The 26498-nt window shown below is 34.3% G+C and overlaps 1 protein-coding gene across 2 annotated transcripts; it reads left to right on the plus strand.

Moving 5' to 3' along the window:
• The first annotated feature begins 7850 nt into the window (after positions 1-7850).
• RERGL (RERG like) lies at positions 7851-26498 on the plus strand. 2 transcript variants are annotated; one of them, XM_060165347.1, is made up of 6 exons: positions 7851-7969; positions 17435-17522; positions 18633-18689; positions 23030-23103; positions 23591-23739; positions 26008-26498. In XM_060165347.1, the coding sequence occupies exons 1-6, from the start codon at positions 7940-7942 to the stop codon at positions 26288-26290; spliced, it is 681 nt and encodes a 226-aa protein (XP_060021330.1). In that variant the 5' UTR covers positions 7851-7939; the 3' UTR covers positions 26291-26498. The 2 variants fall into 2 exon arrangements, with proteins under 2 accessions (XP_060021330.1, XP_060021331.1); XM_060165348.1 differs by lacking the exon at positions 7851-7969 and adding an exon at positions 10757-10924 and having other exon boundaries at positions 17031-17522.

Consider the following 26498-nt stretch of genomic DNA (forward strand, 5'->3'; position numbering starts at 1 on the left):
TAAATTAAATAAAGAAATTTTAAAAAGAAATTTCAAAGCACTGGAGGCCAGGTCAGTGGCCCCAGATTCCCATGTATAGCAGTATACTGCCTTTCCTTAACTCTTTTCCCTTTTTCCCACCATTCCATAAGCTAAAGTGGTACCATCTTGTACTTTAATGTGCATATGAACCACCTAGGAATTTTGTTAAAATGTAGATACTGATTCAGTAAGCCAGGAGTGGGACCTGCAATTCTATATTCCTAATATGCTCCCAGGTTATGTTGATGCTTCTGATTCAATGCAAAAAAGCATTCTTAGAGAGAAAATTCTCCGTTCAAATGCAGTTTTACAAGAAACTATAATACATGAACTGGATACATGACAATAATTGTTTCTCAGGCAATTTAAATTTCTATAGATTGGCAGAAATGTTTCCTTCTATGTCGACCCTCCATTTTTATGTTGATGATTACAAAAATACATCTTTATCCAGAATCTTCTCTGAGAAGCTGACTCAGATCTAATATCCTAAATTTCAAAAGGTTCAAAATGAAGTTTTTGATTCTTCCCATCTTCCAATTTGTTCCCAGATCCTGCCAACTCTTTTTTGTTTTTTAATCTCAGTAAATGTTACCATAAATCCTATTTTCCCCAATCCAAAGTTCTTGAAGAATGTTGATTTCTTCCTTTACGTTTTTCATTATTTTCAATTTATTTCCAATTTTTGTTTATTCTATCTTCATACATCTTGAATCTAAACTCTTCTCTCCATTTTTGTTGCTCCATTTTAATCAAGCCATTGTTCTTTCCTGCCTGGACTGCTGGGTTGACCTTTTATCTAATCTTTCTGCTTCCACTCTTGCCTCCTAAAACCCATTCCCTACACACAGGCAAAAGTGGTCATCTATAAAGACTTCCCCTAGTTCTCAAAATACAATTCAAAATCATTACTTTAACCTACAACTTATTCCATGATCTGCCCTATGTCTATTTGTATATCATCTAATATAAACTCTCCTCCTTGATTTACTACATTAAGTAGTATGAGTTCTCAATTCCTCAGACACTCCAAATATGCAAAATGGCCCATCATTCCATCTTTCCCATGCTCACTGTATAAAATACAACTGAGGAACATCCCACTCCACCAACCAGATGCATCATCTTCTAGGGCAATGGCCATAGAATTTACTTGGGCAGGCATTACTTTGGGAACTGGAAAGCATGTGTGAATGGTGGACCAGTCTCTGTTTACAAATGGGTTAATTGAATAAATACTCTTATTAGGTCTCCATAGGCATCTCATTTACTTGGGACTTTAGTTACAGCACCTTGAGAAGTGTTTTCCAGTTACATTGGAGCCACCTACCATTTGCTTCAAGATTACCTAGGGTACATGTTAAAATGCATTTTTGTGGGGGGGGATGAAGTAGAAAAGAATAGCTTTATTGCTTTGCCATGCAAAGAGGGCCACAGCAGGCTAGTGCCCTTAAAATTGTGTGTCCCAACCCGGAGGTAAAATTCATTTTCTTGAGGCCAGACTCTGCAGAAATTACTATTAAGTAGGTTGGGTTGTAGCCCTGGGAACTGCGTTTTAACAAATTTTCCAGGAGTTTAGATGCACTAAAGTGTTTGGATCCCTACTTAAGAGAAAATCATTTTTCCAGGTATAATCTTGGCTTGAGGTTGTAAATGTATTGCATAGAAGTTTATAGGGCTTTTACCCCCAAAGCCAACAAAAGTTGCACTTACTATACTGTCATCTGGGACAGATCATGTAGATGTGTCATCCATGTCTTCTGTCATTTTAAATAGTAGATCCTATAGAAACACTCACAATCCAGAACTCAGAGTAAATATCTGTTTGTTTGTTATTGTGTCTTTTGATACAATATGTTTTTCCCCTTTGCTAGAAGAATAGAAGAACAGGAAAATCTCTCAGCCTGTCATAGGAAACTAGAGGCTTGGGGAATCATAAGGCTCCTAAATTTAGAAGGAACTGTGAAATCATAATGAGGTGGCACTTGTTGAGTGCTTACTTCTATGCATTAACTTATTCCTCCATCAGCCCCTTGACAGAATCACTCTTATTATGCCCATTTTATACATGAAAAAACTGATACAAAAAAAAGGTTAAGAAAATTTTCCAAATTTGTATAGTTATAACTGGTGGATGCTGAGAATTCAGTTTAATGTTTTAACCTCTACACTTTTTTTTTTTTGTAGAAGAGAGTTTATTGATTTCTAGCTTATATTTCATAGTCATGTGATAAAAACTTCAAGGGATATAGTATATATAGGATTTTTCTTTACTTTTGATTCCTTTTTAAATTTATTTTTTATTGAAGTATAGTTGAATTACAGTGTTGTGTTAATTACTGCTCTACAACAAAGTGATTCAGTTTTTATATATATATATATATATATATATATATATATATATATATATATATACACACACACACACATATATATGTTCTTAACCTCTACACATTTTTTTTGGATCTTCTGTTATCTCAGGGGTCATTTTATGAAACACAGCATACTCTTGAGATTGCCCTGCTGTAGAAAAGGTCAACTTTATCAGCATATTTTCTGTAAACTACTTAACAGGAAATTTTCACCCACAGATCAGATACTTTCTGTAGAATAGGCAACTTGCCGATTTGAAATGATGTTAACGGTTTTTATTTGTTTTCCAAGTCTTGTCGATCTACAAAATAGAGGACTTGATAATGTTAAAAATCTGAATCTGTTAGACTTAAAGCTGGGAGAGATTTTGGTTCTAAACATGGTGGTCTGTATTCACAGAAGCCACACTAAGAAGCACTCATGAGACTTGCCAAAGGCCAAATCTGATATGTGAATTAGTTGGGAATTTGTCTCAAATACGATCATGCTTTGGATCGAGACAAACTATGAGCCAGAAGGCAAAAACTGGATCAGAAATTACATATATCAGAGCCAAGGCCTAAAGCAGAGTGTTTAAAAAATGTCAGTGGTTTGCAGAAAAGAGGAAGTGTGAGAACTGATATGAAACAGGCAGGAAAAAGGGTAAGGTGTGAATAAGTATTAGATATGTTTATAATAGGTCTTTGAAACAATGGATGCTGGAATTTACTCATGTTCTTTGGCTCTCCTACTAAGCTGGAATTGGGAATTAAAGAGAGAGTCTCCTATTAAAAACCGTAGACTTTTAGTCCTCTATTCGTACAAAAATTAAGTTAAAATACTCAATATAAATTAAACTCTAAACATTACAAAACATTTGAATTAGCAATATATAAAGAGTAATTTACTGGGCTCTAAGTCTTTAGATCAACTAAATCTAACTGGCATAATTATCTTTTCACAGATATATTTAGATTGCTTATTTGGATCAGAGTTAAAAATGATTAAGCGAAGGAAAGAGCAATTAATTTCATGAGTCCAGATTTTAGGTTTTTTGAAGCTGCACTGAGAATATTTAAGGATTACACTTTTAAACTAGTGTATTGTGACAAACTAGAATTTAAGTCAGAGAATAAAATTAACTATCCTAATTGTCTGGCATTATTCTAGATTATCTTACATGAAAAAATATTGAAATGCTTTCCTTAACTTTAAATTCAGTCACACACAGAGGTTTTGATGATGATAACAATGATGATAATTGCAACTGAAGGGATAAATAAAAAATAAAGATGAAACAGGTGAGTACTAGACTTTTATCTTTCTTCAAAAGAAAAGTTTGCCACATTCATTCCAAAACTGAATGCCTTAATGAATAAATCTAATATATACTTTACCCCAGTACTTTAATGAACCTCTTGACCTCAATGGTGAGTGACACTTAGGACTATATCAGATCTCTGTGTTGAATGACTAAAACATTTCTGAAGGAACATTCTGTCATACAATACAATGGCAGCACTTGCTTTTTCTTTTTTTGTTCCTTCGAAAAGAACAATTTAAAAAGTGATCATATATAGAGCTTTAATCAAAAATACTACATAGACTAAGGTAATCATGACATGTCCCATTGTGCTGGATGTTTTCTCTTTGCTCCTCCATTTTCTTCTGCTTTGTTCTGTGCCTTGAGATCCTGACTAGAATGAATGAATTGTATTGGCTTGCTTTCTTGCCCTCTGGCTTTTGGTTGGGTTACACCAATGGGACCCATTGTAGTAAATTACAGTAAACTGGAAGGTGGCAGAAGAATGAGGCTGAAGTACTGTCCTCCAGTATCTCTTTCTGCTGGGTTGCTTTGGCTTGGCTATATCATTCTACAAAGATCGGAAATCTTGTTAGGTTGTGCTGTCCAAGCAGCTTTTTTTTATAGCTTCTTAAGACTGCTGTCTTCTCTTATGCCTTCAGGCTTAGGTATAGTAACTCTTCCCAGATTTTTTTTGTTGTTTTCCCTAAATCCTATAAGTAGTATCTTTACTAACATGTCATAAATCATCCATTCTTAATATCACATATATTTTAATGAACTGGATAAATAGGAGCTGAAGAGAAAATTAGTGAACTGCAATATAGATCTGAAGGAGCTACATAGAATACTGTATGGTCTGCAAATATTAAAAGAGAAATACATGAAACAGAGGTTAAATGTCATAGTACATCTAAAGAGAATGTTAACACATATCCAGTTGAGTTCCAGAAGAATAAAATAAAAAGTTGAGAGGCTGTAATTAAATAAATATTAGCTATGGACTTTATATAATTGAATAAAAACACAGAAATCCCAAACAAAACAAGTTACACAAAATACAGACATAAACCCATTATCATAAAATTGAAGAACAGCAAGTGCAAGATAAAGATCCTAGAGGAAAAAAAGCCAGAGAGCAAATAGAGATTAACTTCAAAGTCTGACAGTAGCAATAGCAACAATGAAAGGCAGAATAAAATGGTATGATCACTTCAGAGGCCAAATACATACCAACCAATATATTCAAAGAAATTTTCTCTCAAGAACAAGAGATAAGTAAAGACAATTTCAGACAAAATAAGCATACAGCTTACTTCCAATAGATTGTTACTAAAGGAACTTACAAGGATATAATTTCAGGAGAAGGGAATTATTCTGTAGGGAAGATCTGAAATATAATAGGCATTTGTATGATGAAGATAAATCTAAAAAAAGTCACTTGGACTGTAAAAACTGATGACAGTAATACCATGTAATTTTAAGGATTAAGAAAAAGAACTATATTACTGATATCATTATTGTGAGGTTTAAATGAGGTAGGGTTTGCAAAAGTTCATGTTATATTTTTACCTACAAAATATTTTAAAAGGGTATTAGTCCCATAATCAGATTCCCTTCATGATAAGTATGTTTGTTTGGTTCCCATATGTTTTATTTTTAGCTTGTCTTATAATTTATCTTCAACTTTATTTTTGGTAATGTATTCATTTTCTTTTTTGGTTTTCTCTGTGAGATATTTTAGTCCTGGATTTGAACCAATAGAGTAGTTTGAGGGCATAAATCTTGATTTCTTATATTTGGGTGCATTCAAAATGAAACTTATAATCTAATTATGTCATATCATTTTAAAAATTTAAAAATTCATCAAGAAAAGAAAATTTGATTACTTACAGAGCTTTTTAAAAACTGTGACTTGGGGCACAAGCCCAGCCAGAGAATTTTTAGCTTGTTTTTTTTCCCCTAAATTTGTGCTTGAACACCTTTAAATGGGGGTAGGCATTCACTCCTCAGTTCACCATCATGTGCAGAACCTCCTTTGCTTTATCTCAGTCCATTTCATGTCATTTCACACATTTGTTTTACTTGCCTAATACTTAAATGCATTTGAGTTCTTGACTGGTGACTTACAAGATGGCAGCTATCTGAAAAATATGTATTCCAACTTAAGAAATGTTGGAAATTCTATAAATGTGCTTTCCCTTTTCTAAGAAAGTCTAAAGTGTAATATTAATGCCAAAGCTTGTTGAAAGCATAGATTTGCTGATTTTTGATGTGTAATCATGGGGTAATTATTTATTCCCTCCCAGGATCTTCTTAGCAACTGTAAAATAGTATAATAATAATTGCCCTATCCATTTCAACCAGCATACTATATAGATTTCTGTTACCAATGTTTTTTCCCTTAAAAGGAAATATAGGGGTTTCATATGTACATAAGAAGATTAGAAGTCACCACTCACTCCTAACAAGTAACAGGCTGAACAAACTAAAATATCAACAACTTTTCTTAGATCCATCAGAAAAATGAGGTCACAGTGCAAACCAATGCACCAAAATTAAAGAGACAGACAGGCAAATACAGAGAATCACAACTTACCAGAACAGAAACCCACAAGCAGAAATCTCTGTGGGAACCAGTGCCGTGATAGAAAAACCTGAACTGTAACTAATGAATTGCTGGGGGCTCAGTGTAGACAAGTGTGACAGTAAAAATCTCCAGGGGAACCCAGTTGTAGGGAAGCCCCTATGTTTTTGTGAGTTTTACTCTCAGGAGCTCTATCAGATTCTTACAGTGTGTACCCGAGGGAAAAAAATAGCCCTCTGGCAAGAGGAGAGGACAAGGAACCATTTTGAAATATGCCAGATCATTCTGTTCTTCTTAACAAGGCCTGCCCTCTGGAGAAAAGTATTTTACCAGAACCTAACCTGTTGGGAAAAGACTTTGAGGGATACTAAATAAGAGGTATATATGCACCATAAGTGGAATAGTTAAATATCTGAAAGTTTTAGAATAAATATATCTTTAAAAAATAAAACATCTCTTCATAGGAACTATCTAAAAAACTAGTTCATATTCACATCCAGACACTCCTGTTTTCCCTTTTCTAAAACTGAGTAATATCACTGAGATCTTATGAAATATATTTCTTACTTAATAAATTTAATAGCTATTGAAATAATCAGCTTACTCTCAAATAGAATATGTCTTGAATTTAAATGATCTTTTCTTCTCGATTTCCCCACTCCTGTTAATAAAGCAGTTAGTATCCCCGTATTACAGACCAGAAAACTTTTTATCATCCTTAAGCCACTCTGTTTCTGCAAACAAATTTTCACAAATATTTCTCAGAATTTCTCATTCATTTTCATTACCACTGATTAGCCCTGGGGTTATTACCATTAATGGTGTCCTGAACATCTTTGAACATCTTTTGTTTCTGTATATTAACTCTGTTCAGATTCAGGAGGACTTGAAATATTAAAGCTTACTTGTTATCAGTGATCACTAAGGTATAGAGCAACCCAGACTGAGGGCTGTGCTTGGTTGAGATGGAGGTGGGTATGTGAATCCCAGCCCCAGAGACAAGTCCCTGAGAAGCAGCTGGCTTGTCCAGGCCTAAAGTCCAGTGGAGAACTACTGCCCAACTCAAATTCCCCAAATGGTCACTATGACAATTTTAAATCAGGTAGACAGCAAAGAGTGGGAACAAATCCAAACTCTTAGGAACCAGGCTAGTGGTAGAAATGGTTTTTAAAAATGTGTACATATAGGGCAGAAAACTAAACAAGGCACTGGTAACGTGTAAAAACCATTTTCTTGAGGAAGGTAACTGTCAGTGTTCTTTCTTGATCAAATATACTTTTTGTGATTGTAGTTTCAAAGATTCCTATAACAAAATACAGTTCTGTTTGCAACTTGTATGGAACATAGCTAAATAATGTCATCATTGAATAAGGAAAACAAGTCTAAGAATAAGGACCACGAGATTACACAGATTTGCAAAAGGAAATTCTGTTTCAGATTCTCATGGGAAGGTTTCTGTTCTCAGCTGGAGTTCCTTTGGGAAGAACTTAATTATAAGAGTGACAGAGCACAAATATTTGCTTAGATAAATAGATAATGTCTATCAGAAACAAAGGATCTCTCTGTAACGGAAGTTAGAATAATAACTTGGCTATATACATCTCATCTATTAAAATACAAATTCAGCAATTAACCTTGGTTTGATTGTGAACACTCAGATTTTCAGACAACAATGAATGAATGACAGTTGTAAGACCTGCTATATGGTAAGTGCTATGCTATATATTATAGGACTATAATTTGTTTGTAAAATTGATTTCTGTCACATTTTTGGTTTTGTTACATAGTACTAAAAAGCTGATAAAAAAAATCAGCTTCAACAAATGTTAAGAAGAAGAATCATTTAGATTTGAGAAAAAATATCTTAAAGCCAAGAGACAGTAGGGTGGAGTAGAAAGAACACTGGGATTATGTATCAAAGAAACTGTAGCTTACATTCTAACTTCTACTTACTAAGAGTGTTTCTCTGAGTTGCATACTTAAAATCCCCTCTGAGACTCAGCATGCATGCCTATAAACGGGGAAGAATACGATCTATAATGCCTATTTAAGGGGTCGTTAAAATAAGCAGAAGTATTTTACTTAATATGTTTTTTAGAATTTCCAAAATATCTTGGGCACTTTGGTTTAAGAAACCATCTAAAAAACCAAATGTAGAAAAGTCTGTGTGAACATCTTTCTCTCTTCTCCAGAGATCAAAGTGGGTGCTTTTTCAAAAAGTCTTTCATACATCAATTTGAAATCCCTGTCCGGAAAAAAAACAAAAATCTTAACTCTGAACTGAAAATTTATTGATAAGACAAACTGCATGTTCTACCAGCTCTGCGTCTTCTCTCACTAGCATTAGACTTGTACAGCCAACTCACTACTGCACAGCCCCGAGTGTACCTTCAACTTAACATGTCTAAAAATGAAAGCGTCTGTTCCTTCAAACTGCTTCTCATAGTGAAATTAAACAACAAAAACCTGTTAATGACACTACTCTCAACCTAATCATTTAAATCAGAATTTGCCACTCATCTAAGGTTTACTGCCTTTCTCATACTACCTCTCCAGATTTTCTTATTTTTATTGGCTACGTATTTCTCAAAACAAGTTTCCTCTGATCTCATTGCTGCTCTAACTCAGAACCTTTGAAAATATAAGATAGCTTTTTAAGAGGTGTTCCTGCTTCTACTTCTTCAGCTTCTTTTACCTCCTTTATTGCACTATCTCCAAACCGTATTTTATATTACTTTACAGAGTAGAGTATAAATAATAGATAATAATAATAAATAATACATAATAATAAATAAATAATAAAGCATTTCTCTCCTACTTAAACATTCTTGATAACTCTTTATGCCTACAGGATAATGTCTTTAGTATGGTGTATAAGGCCACTCTGATTTTTCCTTGTCTTTTAAATGAGCCTCAGCTCCCACCATTTTCACTCATTCTTTGCTCTCAAGTAATGCAGAGGTTTTTCAGTGTCCAGTATCTCTCATCTGCTTCCTCCTTTCCTGACTGTGCTCAAGCTTTTCTCTGTCTATAATACCTTCTCTACTAGTTTCCTATGGCTTCTGTAAGCAATTACTACAAATGTTGTGGCATAAAACCACATACGTGTATCCTCTTACAGCTACTTAGGTCAGAAGTCCAGAATCAGTTTCACTGGGTTGGAATCAAGGTGTCCACCGGGTCCTGCTCCCTCAGTCACTAAGGGAGAGTCCATTCCTTGCTTCTTCCAGTTTTTGGTGTCTTCCAGCCTTCCTTGGCTTGTGGCTGCATTACTTCAATTTCTGCTTCTGTGGTCCCATTATCTTCTCCTGTCAAATATCCCTCTGCCTCCTTCTTATAAAGATACTTGTGATTGCATTTAGGGCTCACCCTGATAATCTAGGATAATCTCCGCATCTCAAGATTCTTAACTTAATCACAGTTGCAGATAACTTTTCTTATATAACTTAATATTTACAGGTTCCAGAAATTAATTAGGACCTGATATCTTTGAGGGCTATTATTCAGCCTATTATACTATCCCTTTAGAATTTAGCTAGGTTTCTTTTATCTGTGCACCCATGGCATCCTATGTTTACTTCAATTTATAATTGATATACAAATATTAAATCTTCCTCAAGGCCAGAGGATGATTTTATTTATCTTCCTTTCTTACTCTCTGTGCCCTAGCAAGGTATCTGCCACATAGTAGGCAATTAATGCATATTTCTTGAACTTTTGAAATGAAGTCAACTCTGCTCTTTTATTTTCAAAATGGATGACTTACCCAGATGGAAGGAACACGAAGGATAGCACATGCTTTTCTCGCTGTCTGGAGCACCTCATAGCCAGTGTGGCTTGCTTTCTGACCCTAGCTAATAAAATAGTGCAAATAAAAATACTTCATTTTTCAAATGCTGGTTTATGAATTCATTTTCTTAGGATAAAAATTCCAAGACATAACTGGCCAATGGAATTATATAGAGCACTCTGACGCAGATTACCACATTAAACAATAGTTATGTACCTACATGCTTATCTATTAATGTGAAATGTGATCTTGTCACCATTAATACTTACATCTGTAAATAAAATGCGATAAAGGTATGCTTTGTTCAGGAGTAGCATCAAATAAAGTGTTAGGGCATGTGACACATATGCCCTAAGGTGATCCCCAGTGATTTAAACCCTTGTATAATCCTCTACCCTTCTAACCACTAGAATACAACAAAAGTGATGGAATATCCATCCAATAATTACGTTACAAGATATATATATATATATATATATAAGATCCACTGCTACACACACACAAGATCAATCTGTCTATCTATCTATCTATCTATCTTTGTATTGCTAGCATGCCCTAGAGAGATGGCCCTCCACCGCTGGCTTTGCAGAAGTAAGCTGCCACGTTGTTCATGGGCATATAGACAAGACCATGTGGCAAGGAACTGCAGGTAGCCTCCAAAAGCTGAGAGAGGCCACTGGATGACAACGAGAAAAAAACAAGAGGAGCCAGAGTCCTATAGCCACAAGAAGAGTGGAAATGGCTCTTTCACCAGTAGGGCTTCAGAGAAGCTCACAGCCCCAGCTGACACGTGGGTTGCAGCCTGATGAGACCCTGAATCAGAATATTCAGTTGCATGGACTTCTGACCTATAGAAACTGTGAAATAATAAGTATGTGTTGTTTTGTCGCTAAGTTGGTGGTAACTAGTTTGCAGCAAAAGCAATCTAATGCAGGACATAGCTTTCTTTGTAATATAGCATTGGCAGAAATGTAAGAAAGCCATTTCAAAACCTTTGAGTAGTAGAAATTATAGAAGAAAATGCTTGATATAAAGCAAACGTGAAAAAAATTCAATTACATTTACTCCTAAAAAATTAACCATGACTTTATGAATATAAAGAGAGGGCACTCTAATGGGCTTGGCTCAACTTCTGAGAAAAAGCCAAGGAGATGGGTAAAAGAAAAAAGCCAAATGTAAACATGTATCATAAACCTGTTAGAATAACGTCATTAAGGCTAAAGCATAGGTGATCGGAATTTTGCAAAAAATATCGGAGAGGGAAGAGTCTGCTTCACATAAGAACAAAGGAGCAGGGAAAGGGGAGATTTGTGGTGGGTGGCAGGGTGTTATATTGGAAAGACTGCAGGCTTTGTGCCAACCTGGCTTCAATACTTACTCCTTGTGTCACCCTGAGCAAATTACAACTCAAAGTATACTATTAGAATAAAATTTCTTCTTGGAAGTTTTATTAGTCAGAGTATTCTAGAGGAACAGAGACAATAGGGTCTCATATAGATAGATGATAGATAGATAGATAGATATGCGTGTGTGTGTATACACACACGTATACATATATTAGGTTGGCCGAAAAGTTTGTTCGGGTTTTTCCATAAGATGTTATGGCAACACAGCAATCTTAATTCTGAAAGTTTAATTTTAATTTTGGAATATTTATTTCTAAAGGGTAATGAAAGGAGTCGAGAAAATATGAGCGACATTTTTCTCACATCTGTCTTGCTCAGCTTTTTAAACTCATTATTTCTGCAGAATGTGCACTCAATCAGGCTTCCTGTTGCAGCAGCTGTGTTACAGAAGGAAGACTGTTTTTGAAGACCATGCTTTTGTATCTACTGGCCAACTTCAAGTGATTAAGAAAGAGCTAACTAAAATTTTAGCCTACTTACGACTTTTGAGGAGAACTAAAGTAGCTTCAAAGATTTCTCGTGTCTGTGGAAAGATGACATAAATTTGTAGAGGAGACAAAGAGGGTGACTAGCTGAGTCGTAATTACTGTTAGCTATCATGTTTTAACTATTATAAACGTAGCGGGAAACTAAAGCCTTATGAAACAATAAACACCTCAAGAATAATTTAAAAGAGTAAAATAAATACTGAATCATTACCTTCAAAAGATAATTGCAATTATAAGTATACATGCTGAGAAAAATTAGCAAAGCCATTCAATTATTTAGTCTCACATATGCTTTGAAAACCCTTGAAAATTGGTGAAGTATTCATCATTTTTCTTTTACCAAGAAAGCCCATGTAATTTAGTTAATTACTAACATTACATATTGAATAAAACATTTCTTTAGAATTTGATACCCTAGTGAAAGATTATCTTTCAAAGCTTGTTGTAAAAGTGATTTAGAATAATAAAGGCATGAGTGTCATAGGTCAATTCTATTAATGATGTCAACTGAGTTTTTAAATTGCTTGGGGATGATATAAACATCTTTACCTTGTTCAGTTGCAATTTACACACACACACACTTATCATAGAGAAAAAAATCATATTTTATAAATATATTAATACATAAATGTTTATTGTAACATAGAACAATACTAGTTCATAAAGGTGAATTTTATTACGATGAGGATTATGTCCAGTTACAAATTCTACTACAAAAGTTATCAAACTTTATCTTTTTCTGTAAATTGAATTTAATGTATAAAGTATTTTATTACAATACTAGCAAACAAGAAAGCACTCTTCTTAGTAACTACTTTTCATATTAATGGAAGCTTTGTATTGTAGCCACTATTGCAATATCTTCATCATTTGGTTATTAGAGTAAATGTCTGGATTTGAATAATTTCTTTGGAAGAGGTTTTGGAGGATTTGTGATTGCAGAGAAATTGCTTCTGATCTCTGGCTGGGAATGTTACCTGTGCTATTCGTGCCATGATGAATTGCAAAAAGTGCTTTGAGAACAGAAAAAAACAGAGCTTAGCAATCAAATGTTGTTGTTTTTTCTGTAAAATTTTCCCTTTAGATTCCTTACCTAACCCCAATATGATGTGCAAATGTTCGTACACCTCAATGCAGTTTAAATCTGTTAGCTGTTTGAAAACATGTGCTTTGTGAGATTAGAATAGCATTTTCTTCTTCTTAAAAAAATCCACTACTCTTCCATGATGAATTTCCATATTAGCACATAAAAGTATCCAGAAGTAATTCCATCTTAAAAACATTTGCTTCTGCTAGAACTTTAATTGCTTCAGTAACTTGCATTATAATTAGAGGTGAGATGAGTACCTCCATTCTGATTAAAAATGATCCATTTGTATGTAGATACTTATTGTGCTATTAATAAATCGACATATGCACTCACTTTGGTAAATAATCCCATGGGACTAACATAACTGACACTTAAAGTTCAATTATGAAAAGTCACTGGATTATTTTTTTCTATATGTATTTTTCCTTTGTCTTTGGATTCATTTTTTGCCTAAGAAGACTTTACCCTCCTCGAGATTATTTGGAAGATTCCCATATATATGTCAATTTGACCCTTTTCTAGTTTTTCATGCTAAGGTTTTTAATATTCATAATTCATTTTTCTGCATGTGAGGTACAAACATAACTTATCATTCAGTGACTTTTTCTGATAGTATCAATGCAATTTAATGATAGCACATATTAAAAACTTTATAATAAAATTAATTTCTATGTACTCAATTTCTATACTCAAATAGCTATTCTATTAATGAGCATATCAATCCAGTTCTAATAAAGTAGCATTTAATTATTTTTTGGCTCATAAAATTATGATTTGGCTCATAAAAGGTATTAATCATTAATTATGATTTGGCTCATAAAAGGTATTTTCTTACTATTTTACCTTAAAATTTCTCAATTATTCTTACATATTTTCTTTTCCAAAACAGGCTGTCCACATTCAATTAAACAATCTTTGTTGGGATTTTAATTGTCATTACATTTTGCTTGCAGATTAATTTGGCAGTAATTACAACATTGAGTCTTTCTAGTCATGTTCGTCCACATATTCAAGGCTTGTTTTATAATCTTCAGTAAAGGATTAGAGAATTTATCCTATAAATGTTATACATTCCCTTTTAGTTTTATTCTTCTTTGCATCCTTTTTCCCCCTCTTCTTTCTTTGTGAAAAGGACTGTATTTCTATCATGTTAGAAGTTATTAATGATACTTCATGAAGTTTCTCAGAGGATTAAATGTTGTATACCTGGAAATCATTTTTAAAAATTGCCTGTTATTATACTGTGTTAAACACGTGTTAGCTGCTAGATTTACTGTTTGGAATTATTGCTTTTGTTATGGTATCTTATCTGGCCACCTTACTGAATGGTTTTAATGCATGCTAATAATGCAGATAATGTAGCTATAGAAAACTATCATTTGTAGATAATAATCATTTTGTCTCCTCTTTTTCATATGTGCTATTTCCTCATTGTGTTGGATAGGACTACCAATTCCATGCTAAAAAGTAACAGACAATATCCTCTTTTTAGAGGAAAATTAGGAGCAATAAATCTATAGACATTTTTTTGATATTTGGATTTCTAAAAATTATAACCTTAATCACGTTAAGAAATCCCCTATTTTTAGATTACAAAAGTTTTTTTTTTTTTAAGTAGCTGTTAAAGTTTTTTTTAAGTAGCTTTTGGGAGCATATGAGACATATAGTTTTTCTCCTTTATCTTGGTAATATATTAAAATAGGTTACCAAGTGTCCTAATGTTCAATGAATTTGACATTTTTTGAATAAGTTCTTGTAGCTCATGATGCTTGGCTCTTTAAATACGTTTCTGGATTTGATTTGCTCATATTCTTAGGACCTGGGCTCTATATTCGTAAATGACATTGGTTATTTCTTTGTTCTCTGTGTGTATGTGTATACCATTTATGTCTGGTTTAGGTTTATGATACACACAGAAAATAAGTTGGGAAGTATTTCATCTTTTCAAGATCTGGAACAGGGTAATGGAACAAAGATATTCTTTCTCCTTAGGTATTTGTTTGAATCACTCCACTCTTGTGAATCTGAAGCTTTTGATGGAAATTATGCATCTACTCTAACAGAAACTATAGGGAAATGAGATTAGCTGAGAAGGGCTGGTTAATCTGACCTCAGAGAAACAAAGCTAAACAGATAAGACTATAACATTCATGAATACCGATACGTAACTAGTTGGGTTTTTTTTTAGTGTCACATGTCCATCTCCTATGACCAGAATCTATGAATACTTTGTTTATTGATATGTTTTTAGCAGTGAAGATTAGTGCCAAGCCCATGGTAGACATTCAATAAATTTTTGTTCATTCAGTAAATGAATAAAGTAATAAATGATTTTGCTTTGGTTGTGAATGGATGTTTCTTTAGGGAGATGTGAGAAAATTCTAGGTAGTATAATAATGTGTCTATTAGAATACTAACGTTTTAGCACCCTTTACATGAGGTTGAAAGAATATATATATTGGCACACTGTTTCTTAGAAAAGTATGTGCATAACTATATTCTCTTTGTTCAGGTTTATAACTTCACTCTATTCTAGCCCCAGCCTGCTTTCTTAACTAGATTTACTTTGGGATACCAATGGACATAGGGAGGAAGACGCTATGATGAAAGAATGAAGGTGTCTTGATGACAACCCTTCATATGTTGTTTTCAATGTCATGCATGTCATGAAATGAAGTTCTTCCTTCCTACCAGTAGATATACTAAACTTCCTAAAGACATCAATCAGAAATTTCTTAGGAAGATAAGAATAGGATTTCTCCAAAAAGAAGAAAAACATTTAATTCCATAGTGTACTAAATCAATTGTTAAACTTCCTTAAAAAAAAAAAACACTGTTACTTTAATACAGTGGCATGGATTAAAGAGCAAACATAGCTTATTTAAAATTTTTTTATAATGTGTAATAAAAGGATAAACTCTAAGTTATTCAGATGTTACCTTGTTGATCCCACAAACTGATATACTCTCTCTTGCCTTTTTTTCTTTAGTCTGTTTCTTCTTTTAGAACAGACACAGCTCCCCAATCACTTTTTCCTTCCTCTTTTCCTTCCTCAATCACTTTTTCCTTCTTCTCTCTGTAGGTCCTGATCATGTTTCAAACTTTACCTACTTTTTGAAGACCTTTCTACCTACTGATCTGCTTTCTCCAGCTCTTGATCAGAGCCCCATTTTAGCAATGATAATATTCATTGTAATTCTGTTTCCATTTTTCTCTTGGTAGACTGTAGACTCCATCAGGTCAGATAATTCATTATTTAATTGTTGACCTATCTAATTAAACCAAATATAGCTTTAACAGAGAGTGGCAATTAATCAATATTTGTTAAATAAATACATTTTTAAGAAGCATGTATTTATGTGATAGACCCAACCTGGAAATGAAACTTCTTTACCTGGGTCTTAAAATGTAGTCCACAAAAGTTGAATTCTTCTATTTTTTTGTTGTACTCTTTTCTCAACTTTCAAATGTATACATATACAAATGGGGAGAAAGAAAGGGAAGAAAATAATTTGGGGACTTGGAGTAGCAGGGACAATTGACGAAAAGAAGTATAAAAGAGTGATAATTGTGCATATCAAATTTGCCTTTTTATTTCATAGCAGGAGTGAATTATGTCAGAACATCCCTTCCAAATGTTCTTTTCTTTTTAAAAAAGTACTATGTAAGGAAACATGACATGTTCCTGTTTAGTGCTATTTAAACAACATGAGGCTGATTATGGTTTTTTTCCAGAAATCTTACTGTTGTCTATTGGTATAACACTTTTTTAAAAAGAAAGAGAAAAGTTACTTTTTAAGGAAGACATTGGAAAAGTGAAACTCTGGGGTTCCCATATTTCTCCTTGAGAGCCTCAAATGACACAAAAACATGGGCTGGATATTCATGTGCATTGCTGTCAACCCTGAGCTAATCCATCCAAGAGAGCCATCCTCTCCCTTCTTTCATTTCTTTTCATGATTGAATTAACTTATTCTCCCTTGTCTTTCACAGGAGAAACCCAAGAAGATGTAGCCTCAGGTGTTAATAGAAAAAGCAAAACTGATCCACTCAAAGGAAATTTACAGGAATGTTTACCCATCCTCTAAAAACTTTCTTAATGAAGAGAGATCATCTTTCTAGGTTTTAGGAGAAGGTAGATTCCAGGTACATGAAAGTAGAAGATGAGCTACACTTCTGTTAAACTCTTAACTATTGGCTTAGTAAACCTTTGTGTCTAAATAGTAAGCCCACTGTTTTTTTATGAGACATGTTCAAAACTACTCTAGGAAAATATTTTTAAAGTTATTATTGGATGGTAGGAGTATGGGGTGGAGTTGGCCTTAGGGAAGTGAGAGCAGCAATAATAAAAAGGATTTTGGAAAACACATGCTTGGCTCAAGTCAGTATATCTCCAGAAATCAGGACGGACCAAGAAGGAGCAGAAAAGCAAGATGAATGATGTGAAACTTGCTGTCTTGGGTGGTGAAGGAACGGGCAAATCTGGTAAGTGGTGATGTTTTCTGTGGCATGGTGTAGAGTACATAAAGAGTGAGAAATATATTGACATGATATGTATTACATTATAACATATTATATGTATATAAACTTGATATAACTATATATTATTTTTAAGTAGGAGTTTTCGCTTTATAAGCAAGTAATGCAATTACCTGTATATAAAATTTATATGCAGGTTGTGGAATATAACTGTTTGAAGTATTAATTTGTATCTTGTTCTACTGATGTTTGAAATTCATTGGAATAACAGGAAATCCCTCCCATCACTATCCCACCTACTTCTCACTCCAGCACACCTGCCTCCACACCTACCAGTGGCCAAACAATGCCCTTGAAAAGATTCTGCTGCCCTGAGACTAATGGTGGAGAGAGATGCGTGGAGACCTATGAATTATTTTTTAAATGCCATTTTTTCACATTATCAAAGTGAGAAAAACTTTGGAGGGTCATGGCTTTTTAAATGCCCAGAAATGAGCAAGAGGTGCCCAGACCAGACCTTGGAAGCTATGTTTTTGTTTTCTTTTGTTTTGTGTTTGGTCACATTATGATGGTACTAAGCATGCCACCAATAGAACCACCGTAGCCTAATGAATCTTAACAACGGGCCAGACCCAGGAGCTGCAATAAGATAAACCAACACTAGAGGTCGTTCCTCTGTTTCCTGGATTTTGAAGTCCCTATTTCCTTAAACAATTGCAAATGCTTGAGACCGTCCTGGCCACTATTAGCATGCAGCACCATGGAGCCACAATTAATTTTATAAAGAAAATATAGAGATGTTATAGTTCTTGCATCTCATATTTAATGAGAAATCTGTCTCTGTTACAAAGGTGAGTTGTCTTACGTGTCTTTGCATTTGTAAATTACTTACGCAGTGATTTGAGTGGGCAGCACACTGAGATCACTTTCTTTCTAGCCTCCTAATTTTTATGGCTGTACAGTGGAAATTCTTAGACCAGAATTTAGTAAAGTTTTAAGGTCTTCATTAATACTTAGTAAATTTTGAGCTGAGATGCTAGATGCTTATGTACATTACTAAATTATTTGTATCCTAAAACAGATAAGACCCCAAATCCAGCTTGTTTTGTTTTGCAGCCCTTACAGTAAGGTTTCTTACCAAGCGATTTATTGGAGAATATGCTTCTAATTTTGGTAAGTCACTACTTTAGACTTTTTCACCTTAAAACTTCAGCATCATAATTAATATCAGAGAAACATTTTAATAGAATCTTCCATTTTTGCACTTTTTAAAGAATAAATTTATTTATTTATTTTTGGCTGCATTGGGTCTTCGTTGCTGCACGCAGGCTTTCTCTAGCTGCCGTCAGCGGGAGCTACACTTCGTTGCAGTGCGCGGGCTTCACATTGCGGTGGTTTCTCTTGTTGCAGAGCATGTGCTCTAGGCGTGCGGGCTTCAGTAGTTGTGGCACTCGGGCTCAGTAGTTGTGGCTCACGGGCTCTAGAGCACAGGCTTAGTAGTTGTGGTGCATGGGCTTAGTTGCTCTGCGTCATGTGGGATCTTCCTGGACCAGGGCTCGAACCCGTGTCCCCTGAATTGGCAGGCGGATTCTTAACCACTGCACCACCAGGGAAGTCCCCCATTTTTGCACTTTTAAGCAATTTATTTATTCATGGGTTGGTTAGAAAAGCCCAAATAAGTATTTTAATTAATTGTTCTTTTATGATAAAAAGTTATCCAATTTGATGTTAAATAAAATGGATTAGAAATCCAGTTGGTTTCAGTCTAGAGGAACCTACCGCCTGTACCAAGTGTTGTAGAGCATGTGAGTGCGGATTTTGTTGTAAGCAATTTGAAACAATTTGAAATTAAAGCAACATCTGTTGAAAAATAAAGACAAATTAATTATAAAAGCACAAGTAACTACAAAATAAATGCTTATTTTTATTGCAAAACCATGTGACAATAACTGGAAAATTATGCTGTGATTAAAGATCATATCATAATTAGCTAGGTTGCTTATGTAAGTTTCAGAGAAATTCTAAAACAGATGCCAGGGCACCTTGATATAATCTTAGGATCATTTCACTAACTCTACTATAAATTTCTGTTATTTTGATCAGAATTACCATGACATATGGGAAATGCCACAGTGGGGAATTAATAAGTGGGGAATTTTGCCAGAGGTTTGAATATATTTTTGGCTCAGCAATTAATCTATATAATGCTACTAATATCTTACCTGACTGAAGGTGTGGTGGGGAAAGGTTTTGTGGGTTTTTTTAAATAAGAACAAAGATTTTAAGAAATATGAGAATGGGGAGAAAGGGAAATTATTCTTTTGTTCAATAATACTTATTTAGAGTAAGAAGAAATTATGATTGGAAGTGTTTTCATGAGAAATAAACAACAAAAATCTTTAGCATTCATTTATGATATAGCATTATTAGAGTATTTTAGAAAATAACTTTAAAGTATTTCATTGTTTCCTATGTGTAGCCCACATAGTATTTCAATCCATTTGCCATTGTAAATGTTTTAGGGCAAGCACTTGAAAACTGATTATAGAAAGAAGAAATATATAGGAAGAGAAATTCTTATTGTTTCATATCTCAGGTCAACAACCTCAGTCAAAAAAGGTAACACACAAACTAGGAGTCAGGCATGAGAAAATGTTCTAAAACTATAAAACAAAACATAAATAAAAGAACACCCACAAAAAAGCAGTAACAGCAACAACAAAATAAAAACATCATCTTAATCTTTTATAAGATATATCAATAGATATATAGATATATCAATAGATAAATAAGCAAATGAAGTGTACACATTTCTGGCTGTTACATCTCTATTAAAAATATAAGACCTAGAGACATTCTTAAAGACAACCAAATGAGCAAAAGTTCACCACCACATGAGGATTAATTAGCAAAAAAATGACCCCATTTGTAAATGAGGGCTAGAAGGGGAAAATAATAAAATTTTAAAAAGTTAAGAGCTGGTGACCCCTGCTGGCAGGTTTTGAGTTTTGAGAGTGGGTATTTTAAAATGTCTTGGAAGGAAAGTGTATGGTTCACACTAGTAAGCTCATAAAGTTTAGAATAAACTGTCTGAAGACATTTTAAGATTTAACGAAACACTAACAAATTTCATTAAATGTAACCTAGAAGGATTTTAAAATTCATCCCTAACCTCCTGAAGTCGGCTTTCCCAAACGTCCGCTACATTTTGCTAACCACAGGTTACAGAGTATTTACCAGAATGGGTCATGATTTTGTGTCAGTATGCAATTTTGGAGAGAGGTAGGTCTTGTACTAAAGCCCTGTAGGGGCAGTTACAGAAACGAAGTCCTTCGTTCATTCAACAAATATTTATTGAATACCTGTCATGTGGCAGGTACTCTTCTAGGTAGAGAGGCTATAGTAATGAACAAATATCCGAGCCTTCATAAGATTTACATTCTGGAGGGAAGGGTCAGCTAATTAAAAATGCATTTATATATCTATATCTATACATATATATATCTATATATAGATCTATCTATATATATAAAATGTCTTATGATGATAAATGTTATGAAGGAAAAGAAAGCATAGGGGAGTGGTGTGTAGTCATTTAAAATAGGGTAGTCAGGGTAGACCTGGCTGAGATGGAGACATTTGAACAGACCTGCAGGTGATAAAAACTGAGCCATGAAGATATTTGGGCAGTTACATTCCAGGTAGAAGAAACAGTTGCTGAAGTTCAGAGGAAAGAACTTTCTGAAAAATGTGAGGAATGGTATGGAGGACTGTGTAGCTTCAGTGGAGGAATGTGGGAGACAATAGCCAAAGAGGTCTACTGAGATCATAGGGGTCATGGGAGACTAGATAACTAGGGAAATTCTCAGGCATTTTAAAAGCTTAGGTTTATCTAAGTGAGATGGAGAGCCATTGGAGAGATTTGATCAGGCAAGTGACATGATCTGGCTACAAATTGGCTTTTGCTCCTGGATTGAGAATAAACTGAGAGCAAGAAGGCAGTTAGGGGAGGGATAAAGCAAAGAGCTGAGTTAGGAGGTTTTCTAATAATACAGGCAAAAGTAATGATGGCTTGGACCAGAGTGTGAGCAAAGGAGGTGATGAGAGGCAGACAAATTCAAAATATTCTTTGAAGATAGAGTAAAAATGAATTTTTAATAGAATAAATATAGGATGTAAGAGAAAGAAAGAATCAGGGATGCCCTTGAGGCTTTTAACCTGTGAGACTAGTTATGGATATGTCATTTAATGAAATGGAAACTTGTGGGATATGCAGTCTTTGCGGGGAGATCAGAGGTTCCATTTTAAGCATGTTAAAGTTGAGATGTCTATCAGATATCTAATTGGAGGCTCCCAGTGGCGGTAGATGTCTAGAGTCCAGGGAAGAGGTCCAGACTACAGAAATGGGTTTATCAGCAATAATTGTTACATAAAGACTCTGACTGGATGAGATTAGCAAGGGAGTAAGTGTAGATAGAGAAGAAATCCATAAACTAGAATCACAGTTGGAGTGAGAGAAGATATTGTGGGACAGATAAAAAAGCTTAATACAAAGCAATATGGAATAAAGAAAAAACCCAGGAGTGTATGTTGCCTTGAAAGCCATGTGAAAAAAACATTTTGAGGAGGTAGGTCTGATCAACTATACTAATACTACTGACAGGGCAGGTAAGATCAAGAACTTTTCACTGAGTCTAAAACCATAACCCTGATAAGAACAGTTTTAGTCAAGTAATTGGAGTTAAAGCCTGATTATAATAATTTGAAGGTCATGGAAGGAGAGGATTTGGACACAGGGGTATAGATATTTACCAAAAGGCCAGCAGAGAAATAGAGCAATAGTTGGGATCCAAAGGGTTGTTAAGTTAGGAGAAATTCAGTTGCTAGTAATGATATAATAAAGAGGAAAATTTTATGATGCAGAAGAAAGAGGTTGAATTGTTGGAGCCATGTCTTTCAGCAGGTCAGAGGAAATAGTAACTAGTTCATAGTGAATAGACTGGCCTTAGATAGAAACACAGATAATTCATCCATAGTAATAGAATGGAAGATAAGTACATAGGCAGAAAAACATGTAGGTGAATAGATATAGTGGTAAAGTTCATTTGTAAGAAATATACATTAGCAAATATATGGTTTTTTGACCACTAGCAATAAAGAAAAGCTACTGTAGTACTCAACTAAAATATGACTGGTTGACTTTGCAGGACTGTGATCCAAATATAAGGTCATTTTTTTTTTTTTTTTTTTTTTTTTTGGTACGCGGGCCTCTCACTGCTGTGGCCTCTCCCGTTGCGGAGCACAGGCTCCGGACGCACAGGCCCAGCGGCCATGGCTCACGGGCTCAGCCGCTCCGTGGCATGTGGGCTTTTCCCGGACCGGAGCACGAACCCGCGTCCCCTGCATTGGCAGGTGGACTCTCAACCACTGCGCCACCAGGGAAGCCCTATAAGACCATTTTTTAAACTCTGGAGGATTTCCATACTGACAATGAGTATATGCATATTTTTCAGAATCTATCTATAAAAAGCATTTGTATTTGGAAGGGAAGCAATTGAATCTAGAAATATACGACTCTTGTTCTCAGGTAAGTAAAACAAAATATGTTTTCAATTATGATTTGAAGAAGACATCCCTCAAATCTTTTTAGCTAAACCTTATCAATACTGGGGTTTTTTTTTACTGATTTAAATCTAGTACCAAAAATCAATACATATTCCATTTACTAATAAGGATAGAAAATATCATCTCTTTTCAAACATATATGTGGATATTGATTTTAAATGGAATTATTAGGGCTTATCAAATTTTCAGAAAAAGAGTTTTTTTAGAAAAAAGGTATCAAATGAGATGGATATAACTTTATTATAGCTCTTTATTTTTTAAAATTTAATCACTTTTGTTTAAAGAAAGAGGATGATAAAAAAGAAACAGAGACTACATTTTAGAAAATATCAGTATTTGGCTTGCTGAATTCTCTTCCAGGTGAAATGGGTCTCCATTAATTAACTGTCTAATGGATAAAATACAGGGATCAGATCCCACCACTTTCAATGTGCTTGGTTTATTTTCAGCCACAGAAAGCAAAATTTTCCCTCACAAGTGAGCTGCATTGGGCAGATGGGTTTATTATTGTGTATGACATCAGTGACAGGTCTTCGTTTGCTTTTGCAAAAGCACTAATCTACAGAATTCGGGAGCCACAGACTAGTCATTGTAAAAGGTGAGGTATTTTTCTTTCCTCTCTCCTTTCTTTTTAGTAAATCATCATAGAGCTGTAAGCATCATTAGGAAGAGTTTAATACAGGCTTCCAATTACAAAATTTAACAGCCCTGAACGATCCACCTTCCATTCCACAGGAGTTACACATGTAGTAAAAGGAATAAGATGAGAATACTTTATATCCTGGCTGACATAAACAGTTACTTGCCCGAGTAAATGGCTATTTTACAAGACAGCTTCTATTGTTAACATGACATTCACTTGCAAAATAATGGTCCTCTGTACACAGATAGTTCCCTTTCCACCTTTCTTTTTCATTCCCACAAAAAATGTGAAGGATACTAAATAAATCCAGATTTATTACACTTGGCATCCAATTCCTAGTCATTGAGCTGTTCAATCAGTCAAAGCAAAATAGACTGAATAATCAAACTGTTACAGATTCTAAGTATGAGAGTACCTTTTTCTCCATTTCACCTCCTAAAACAAAGAGCTGATGAACGACTCCCGATTGCTAATGTCTTGACATAAGTGACTATGAAGGAAAAACATAACTGTGCCTTAAACTAATTTTGCATTAGTAGTTATAAATTTAAACCTATGAATTTCCCATTTTAGTTTTCCCTTTTTTTATTGTTTTAGCCTTTCCATTTAAAATATTTATTTTTGTTTAACCTGCTGGTATAAGGGATTCTTTGTGCTCGTAACCAGATTTGCCCTTAAAATCTAAAATAGCATTCTAATCTGGGAAGCAAAAAAGCACAATATTATACCTGAAAATTGGTACCTGTGCTTTTTATATCTATTTTAAATGCCTACTATCAAGAAATCATCAGATAATAATTGATAAGTTATATTTCCCTGCAGTCATTTGATCTAAATTCTTGTTTATATCTGATTGACCTTGGGTAAACCCTTTAATCTCTAGACCTCCTTTTTCTGACTATAAAACTGATAGAAACACGGTAGGGGAAAAGAATGTGATTTTACTAAGGTACCTCATAGCTCTGATTTCCTATAATATTATTGATTTTGAGGGACCTCCATTGTTTCAAGTGTTAAATGCCTTATATTTAAGCACCATAACTTAGGTAAGGGAAAGTAATTAAAACTACTTTTATTCTTACAAATCAAAAGAATCACTCACGAACAGGCAAAAAAAGTATATTTAAAAAATCCCTATATTTGACATTTTTCAGGCAAACTTTTTAATATATTGACCAAATAAATTTTGAGATTTTCCAGTTCTCAATCTCTAGGTAAACTAGAGTCTCTAATTTGTAGATAAAAAGCAAAATTATGGCATTGTTTTATAAAATTCCATCTGATATTTGTGATTCACCCTTCAAAATATTTCATTTTTTCTTCCCCATTAATTCTTCACAATAATTTTCTGAACTCTATAGAAAAAGATACTCTTAGTGACTTCAAAATCCAACACATACAGTGCTTTTTCCCTTACGGCTCACACTGTCATGTGAATGAAACCAGCCTGAAGACTGTTTTCATTTTCCCATTTCTTCCCTATAGGCGATATCTTGGCAGAGTTCCATGCCATTTAAGACCTAGTAGCCTTACTGTATTCTTCAAATGGAACTCTGCTTTAGGAATGTTACACTGTAACCGAGGAGATTATATTGATATTTGCCAAAGACATTACCTTACCAAAGCGATATATTTCTTCAATAAACAGAAAAATTGTACAAGGTCACGAGACTGTAAAATTTTCTTTAAAGTATGCTGTACAAACAGCAACAAGTATTGAATTAGTAAAGAGGCATTAGTTAGTCCTTCTTTTTCAGTTGATAAGGAAATGAAAGATAATACTTAGTAAGCACATTTTATTGCCTGGCACTGGGCTAGATTTTTATACACATCTTCATTTAACCTCTGTGAGCATTCTGTGTGACGAGGACTATTTTCCCTTTTTTTTTTTTTTTTTTTTTTTTACATATAAGGGAATTGAAAGTGGAAAATGTTACAATCATGTCTTGTTAGTAAACAGAGCCGTAATTCCGGGAATAGGTTTGTACCACTTCAAATGTTATGCTTTAAGAGCCTTGTTGCTTCTGTGTCATTTACTACATTTTATCTAAATTAATTTTTGTAAGTAAATGAGATACACACACACATGACCACAAATAACACACATACACACACAGTATTCTTTTTTTCGTCCATAATTCTTTTTGATATAAACCTACTTAATAAAAAAAAAAAAGAGTTGTTAAAACAGTCTTGCCAAAGAATTGTGTATCTGTGTTTCAGAGCTGTGGAATCAGCTGTGCTTTTGGTGGGTAACAAGCAAGATCTCTGTCATGTGCGAGAGGTTGGCTGGGAAGAAGGGCAAAAACTGGCATTGGATAACCGGTGCCAATTCTGTGAACTGTCTGCAGCAGAGCAATCTCTGGAGGTGGAAATGATGTTTATCAGAATTATCAAGGGCATCCTGACAAACTTCAAACTCAAAGAAAAGAGAAGACCCAGTGGATCTAAATCCATGGCCAAACTGATCAATAATATATTTGGAAAGAGAAGGAAATCTGTTTAATTGACATGTGATCCTAAGGGATTTATTATATCAGAGAGTTTCAAACTTTTGTATGGTAATTAAATTTACCCTTTGTATGCAATTAAAAAATTCTCTTAGAGATATGAAATAATTGGCCATGAACCACAACTGTGTTTTCAAATATATAGTTTGCCTTCTTAGTTGTTTGTATCTTGTACATTTTGCTTCACACTTAACCTTTTCTTTA

Source organism: Lagenorhynchus albirostris, chromosome 11 (genome assembly GCF_949774975.1).
Source record: "Lagenorhynchus albirostris chromosome 11, mLagAlb1.1, whole genome shotgun sequence".
Classification (NCBI taxonomy): Eukaryota; Metazoa; Chordata; class Mammalia; order Artiodactyla; family Delphinidae; genus Lagenorhynchus; species Lagenorhynchus albirostris.